This window comes from Nematolebias whitei, chromosome 1 (assembly GCF_014905685.2).
Source record: "Nematolebias whitei isolate Nwh7 chromosome 1, NemWhi1, whole genome shotgun sequence".
In the NCBI taxonomy this organism is placed as follows: Eukaryota; Metazoa; Chordata; class Actinopteri; order Cyprinodontiformes; family Rivulidae; genus Nematolebias; species Nematolebias whitei.
Window position 1 is genome coordinate 28,447,770 of NC_056498.1, and position 7,464 is coordinate 28,455,233.

Sequence of the window (7,464 nt, forward strand, 5' to 3'; positions counted from 1 at the left end):
AGGTGATCCCACAGCCACCACTGCTGCTCCAACCACAACCACAGCTGTTCCCAAAACAACCACAGCTGCTGCAACCAAAGCTGCTCCAACAACAACCACAGCTGTTCCCAAAACAAGCACAATTGCTCCAACCACAACCACAGCTGTTCCCAAAACAACTACAGCTGCTCCAACCACAACCACATCTGTTCCCAAAACAACCACAGCTGCTCCAACCACAACCACAGCTGCTCCCAAAACAACAACAGCTGCTCCAACAACAACCACAGCTGTCCCAACCACAACCACTGCTGCTCCAACAACCACTGTTACTTTATCAACAACCACAGCTGCTCCCAAAACAACCACAACTGCTCCCGCAACAACCACAGCTGCTCCATCAACCACTGCTACTCCAACAACAACCACAGCTGTCCCAACCACAACCACTGCTGCTCCAACAACCACTGCTACTTTAACAACAACCACAGATGCTCCCACAACAACCACAACTGCTCCAACAACAACCACAGATGCTCCAACAACAACCACAGCTGCTCAAACCACAACCACTGCTGCTCCAACAACCACTGCTACTCCAACAACAACCACAGCTGCTCCCCCAACAACCACAACTGCTCCCACAACAACCACAGCTGCTCCCACAACAACCACAGCTGCCCCAACTACTACCACAGCTGCTCAAACCACAACCACTGCTGCTCCCACAACAACCACCATTGCTCCCACAACAACCACAGCTGCTCTCACCACAACCACATCTGCTTCTAAAACAACCACAACTGCCCCTACACCAACCACAGCTAGTCCAACAACAACCACAGCTGCTTCTACAACATCCACAACTGGTCCAACAACAACCACTGCTGCTCCAACAACAACCACAGCAGCTCCCACTACAACCACATCAGCTCCAACCACAACCACAGCTCCTCCATCATCAACCACAGTTGCTCCCACAACGACAGTTGCTCCCCCAACAGCCACAGCTGCTCCAACCACAACCACAGCTGCTCCCACTAAAACCACATTTATTCAATCCACAACCACAGGTGGTCCCACTACATCAACAGCAACTCCAACAACTGCTCCAACCAAAACCACAGCAGCACCAACCATAACCACAGCTGCTCCAAAAACAACCACACCTGCTCCAACCACAACTACAGCTGCTCCAACCACAACCACAACTGCTCCAATCACAACCAAAGCAGCACCAACCACAACCACAGCAGCTCCTAAAACTACCATTGCTGCTCCAACCACAACTACAGCTGCTGCAACCACAACTACTGCTGCTCCAACCACAACTACATCTGCTCCAACCACAACAACAGCTGCTCTGACAACAACCACAGCTGCTCCAACAACAACAACAGCTGCTCCGACAACAACCACAGCAGCTCCAACCACAGCTGCTCCAGCAACAACCACAAATGCTCCCACAACAATTACAGCTGATCCATCACTAACCACAACAGCTCCCACAACAACCACAGCAGCTCCCACAACAACCACAGCAGCTCCCACAACAACAATAGCCGTGCCCACCACAACCAAAAGTGCTCCAACAACAACCACAGGTGCTCCAACAACAACCACAGCAGCTCCAATAACAACTACAGTTGCTCCTACAACAACTACAGTTTCTCCAAAAACAACCACAGCTGCTCCTACAATAACTACAGTTGCTCCCACAACCACAGCTGCACACACAACAACAGCTGTTCCAAGCACAACAGCTGTTCCCAAAACAACCACAGCTGCTGCAACCACAAACAAAGCTGTTCCAACAACAACCGCAGTTGTTACTAAAACAACCACAGCCGCTCCAACCACAACCACAACTGTTCCAATGACCACCACTGCTGCTCCACCAACAACCACAGCTGCTTTAACCACAACCACAGCTGCTCCCACAACAACCACAGCTGTTCCCAAAACAAACACAGCTTCTCCAATCACAACCACAGATGTTCCCAAAACAACCACAGCTGCTCCAACCACAACCACATCTGTTCCCAAAACAACCACAGATGCTCCAACAACAACCACAGCTGTTCCCAAAACAATCACAGCTGCTGCAACACCAACCACAGCTGCTCCAACCACAACCACAGCTGCTCCCAAAACAACCACAGCTGCTCCAAAAAAACCCACAGCTGCCCCAACCACTACCACAGCTGCTCAAACCACAACCACTTCTGCTCCAACAACCACTGCTACTCCAACAACAACCACAGCTGCTCCCACAACAACCACAACTGCTCCCACAACAACAACAGCTGCTCCCACATCAACCACAGCTGCCCCAACTACTACCACAGCTGCTCAAACCACAACCACTGCTGCTCCAACCACAACCACAGCTGCTCCCACAACAACCGACATTACTCCCACAACAACCACAGCTGCTACAAGTACAACCACAGCTGCTCCCAAAACAACCACAGCTGCTCCTACAACAACCACAGCTGGTCCAACAACAACCACAGCTGCTTTTACAACAACCACAACTGGTCCAACAACAACCACTCCTGCTCCAACGACAACCACAGCAGCTTCCACTACAACCACATCAGCCCCAACCACAACCACAGCTGCTCCAACCACAACCACAGCTGTTCAAACTACAACCACAGCTGCTCCAACCACAACAACAGCTTTTTCTGCCACATCAACCACAGATTCTCCAGGTACAACCACAGTTACTCCAACTACAACCACAGCTGCTCCAACAACCACTGCTACTCCAACAACAACCACAGCTGTTCCAATGACAACCTCTGCTGCTCCAATAACAACCACAGTTGCTACTACAACAACTACAGCTGCTCACACAACAACCACATCAGCCCCAACCACAACCACAGCTGCTCCAACCACAATCACAGCTGCTCCAACCACAACCACAGCTGCTCCCACAACAACCACAGCTGCTCCCACAACAACCACAGCTGCCCCAACTACTACCACAGCTGCTCAAACCACAACCACAGCTGCTCCCACAACAACCACAGCTCCTCCAACAACAACCACTGCTTCTCCAACAACAACCACAGCTGCTCCAACCCCATCCACAGCTGCATCAACAACACCCAAAGGTGATCCCACAGCCACCACTGCTGCTCCAACCACAACCACAGCTGTTCCCAAAACAACCACAGCTGCTGCAACCACTGCTGCTCCAACAACAACCACAGCTGTTCCCAAAACAAGCACAACTGCTCCAACCACAACAACAACTGTTCCCAAAACAACTACAGCTGCTCCAACCACAACCACATCTTTTCCTAAAACAACCATAGCTGCTCCCAAAACAACCACAGATGCTCCAACCACAACCACAGCTGCTCCCAAAACAACCACAGCTGCTCCAACAACAACCACAGCTGCCCCAACCACAACCACTGCTGCTCCACCAACCACTGCTACTCCAACAACAACAACAGCTGCTCCCAAAACAACCACAACTGCTCCCACAACAACCACAGCAGCTCCATCAACCACTGCTGCTCCAACAACAACCACAGCTGCTCCATCAACCACTGCTGCTCCAACAACAACCACAGCTGCTCAAACCACAACCACTGCTGCTCCAACAACCACTGTTACTCCAACAACAACCACAACTGCTCCCACAACAACCACAACTGCTCCCACAACAACCACAGCTGATCCCACAACAACCACAGCTGCCCCAACTACTACCACAGCTGCTCAAACCACAACCACTGCTGCTCCAACCACAACCACAGCTGCTCCCACAACAACCACCATTGCTCCCACAACAACCACAGCTGCTCTCACCACAACCACAGCTGCTTCTACAACAACCACAGCTGCCCCTACAACAACCACAGCTGGCCCAACAACAACCACAGCTGCTTCTACAACAACCACAACTGGTCCAACAACAACCACTGCTGCTCCAACAACAACCACAGCAGCTCCCACTACAACCACATCAGCCCCAACCACAACCACAGCTGCTCCATCATCAACCACAGTTGCTCCCCCAACAGCCACAGCTGCTCCCACTAAAACCACATTTATTCAATCCACAACCACAGGTGGTCCCACAACAACAACAGCAACTCCCACAACTGCTCCAACCAAAACCACAGCAGCACCAACCATAACCACAGCTGCTCCAAAAACAACCACAGCTGCTCCAACCACAACTACAGCTGCTTCATCCACAACTACAACTGCTCCAACCACAACCACAGCTTCTCCAACCACAACCACAGCTGCCCCAACCACAACGACAGCTGCTGCAACCACAACTACAGCTGCTCCAACCACAACTACATCTGCTCCAACCACAACCACAGCTTCTCCAACCACAACCACAGCTGCTCCAACCACAACGACAGCTGCTCCAACCACAACGACAGCTGCACCAACTACAACCACATCTGCTCCTACAACAACCACCGCTTCTCCAACCACAACTACAGCTGCTCCGACCACAACCACAGCTGCACCAACCACAACCACAGCTGCTCCCACAACAACCACAGCTGCTCCAACCACAACCACAGCTTCTTCTACAACAACCACAGCTTCCCTATCCACAACCACAGTTTCATCTACAACAAAAATGTTGTCCTTTAAGTCTGATGACCTATTCATTAGTCAGTACAGTGACGTAACATCTCCAGAATATTCAAATCGTGTTTCTTTTTTGACGGGAAAGGTAAGCTTTTTACTTCTTTGTTTAGTCTTTTTTTTTTCCTAATCCTGTTTTTAATCAACAATTACATAATGTTCAGCATATTTTAAAACAACATTTCTTATAACTTTTAACATATCTACTGTGTTTATATTAAGTCTTAGATAAACCTAAATTGACATCACAGTTTTTTTTAACCTAATAGTTTCTTTGTATTTTTTATACTTTTTAACCAACTACTAACCAAAAGAATTTTGTGGCAATGATATATTTTTCAGCCTTTTTTTTTATTTTTATATTTTAACTAATGAAATTGACCTAAAGCCAAACATCAGCATCCTTTTAATGCAAACAGTTGTTGAGAATTTAGACAATTTGACAAGATCTCATTTATGTTTAATACATTGTTATATATTCACAATCTTCTGACTTCTTTGTTTCCTCAAACTGTTAATTTACTCCATCCTTCATTGTCTATGTTTCATGTTGCTCCTTGAGCCAATTACAAGTTTAGGTTTTTGCTTCTTTGTAGTTTTGTGTGGTCAACTGTAGAGTTTTATATAAGGCCTATAGCAGACACAGTACTTGAATGATTTAAACAATATGCTGAATAAACTTACTACTTCAGATGGAAGCAATGCTTCCATCTGTAGTAGTAAGTTTGATAACCCAAGTTGTTGTTACCTAAATAGTTGTTCTGGTACATGTTTTTTTTTTTTTTTTGGCTCTTCTTTTATCACACATTTTGATGGGCAAATGTTAAGAGTTTTACATATATACCATTAAAATTTAAACCATTACTGAACAATTAATCATTGCAAATAAATAGAGAAAAGATTTACACCAAAAACTTGAAAAAAATCCCTGCAGGATTTTTATTTGGAAGAAGTAAAAGAAAAAAAAAAAACAGTCCCCATCTTTGCAGGAATAATGAAAATTGGCTGATGTGCATGTTTCCCTCAATTCATTGAGCCAATAAGCTTAGAAAACAATCTCACAGGAAGTAGTAAGAACCTTGACACACTATTTTCATTAGGCTTCTTTAGACATTATTTAACATTCAAAAGCAACTTTTGCCAAAGAAGTTGCTGAGAAATTTTTGTTTTTGTCCTCAAAGTGTAAAATGGTTATATGACAACTATTGATATTTTAAAGTCTCAATAAAAAAGAAACTCCACTAAAACAGTTTTTAAATTTGACAAAATGTTTGGAATAATGTATTATTTTTAGATTTAGCCTTACGAGTAAAGCCCATGATTTTTGTATGTCTGTTGCAGCTTGGGAACATTTTCAAAAACAAATTCCATTCATTCAAGTATTTTGGATCATTTTCCTTTGGGTAAGTTTTTTTCTAAGAAAAACTGTATTATCTATACATTAGTTTGATTTATTTAATTATTTATTTTATTTATCTCCAACATTCATATGCACACAACAAAAATAACAAAAAATCAGAACAGGACACATTGTATTCAAAAAGGGGCAGGATGAAGCAAGTAGCTGAGCTCATCCTGTCGCTCTTTACAGCATTGCATAAATAATCAGATTTCTTTATGTAATATGAGCATTTACAATTTCATAAGCTGCTGTTGTCTTTATACAAAAAGTACTCATCTAATTAAAAAAAGAATGAATGTTTTAAATAACTAATTTCATTAACATATAAATATATATATATATTCTTGCATATAAACACAAATATAAATACACTATTATGCAATTAATACATATAATGCCATAATATTTACGAGTTCATAAGCATACATGATTATAAAATGTTAACATTCTTTAAAGATAACATATATATTTATATATGCATACACACTCATGTAAATACATGTTTAATTCCACTTTTCAAAGATTACCTTTCCCATAACTGTACTACATTTTATATCCTCATAGTAAAACCCATTTGTAAACACTCTTAAAGGTTTAAAGTGTGTAGCACTCTTATCTTGATGTATCAATACTATTCCACAGTTCATCACAGATTTGTGCATAATATTTTTTTGTTTCTTTTACAGGAAAGGGTCAGTCATCAACAATGTGAACCTTGAATTTGAATCCTCATCTGTTCCTACTGAAAATGAAATTATTGATGTTTTGATGGAGGCAGACTCAAACATCACAGAATTTAACATCGTCACAGCTTCCGTAGATGGAATAAGTAAGAAAAAGATTCATATTTAAGAAATCTTTAAAATAAAACAAAACTTTTAAATTTACCATACCAACAATATTTTGTTTTTGAAAAAGGACAAAAATATTAAAGAGTTAAGCATAAAATGTTTTTTTTTTTTATCTTTATAGTTTAGGATTAGTACTGTTAAAGTATTTTAAAAAATTGAGAAGGGCAACAATTAAGGTTGACAAAGCTTAAAAGAAACATTTTAACTAGAATGCTACATTAAATGGGAATTTGTGCAAAATATACTCTATATAAAATTAGATGCTTTTCTGTAACAACTACAGCGATTTCGATGACAACCACAGCTGCTCCAACGACAACTACAGCTGTTCCTTCAACAACAACAGCAGCTCCAAAAACAGCTGTTACCACAACAACCACAGCTGCTCCAACTACAACCAGAGCAGCTCTTACAACAACTACAGTTGCTCCAACAACAACAATAGGTGCTCCAACAATAACCACAACTGTTCCAACCACAACCACAGCTTCTCCAACTACAACCACTGCTGCTCCAACAACAACCCCATCAGCTCCAACCACAACCACAGCTGTTCCTGCCACAACAACCACAGATGCTCCAACTACAAGCACAGCT

General features: G+C 43.3%; 1 protein-coding gene across 1 annotated transcript in view; it reads left to right on the forward strand.

Moving 5' to 3' along the window:
- LOC119430166 (mucin-5AC-like) overlaps positions 1–7,464 on the forward strand; it is a gene marked incomplete at its 3' end in the record, with an annotated part of 25,240 nt that overhangs the window by 16,136 nt on the left and 1,640 nt on the right. Inside the window, exons 2-5 of the mRNA XM_037697643.1 lie at positions 2,307–2,416; positions 3,161–3,493; positions 5,956–6,017; positions 6,703–6,845. Of these exons, the coding sequence (XP_037553571.1) occupies positions 2,307–2,416; positions 3,161–3,493; positions 5,956–6,017; positions 6,703–6,845 (648 nt within the window). The remainder of the gene's footprint in view (positions 1–2,306; positions 2,417–3,160; positions 3,494–5,955; positions 6,018–6,702; positions 6,846–7,464) is intronic.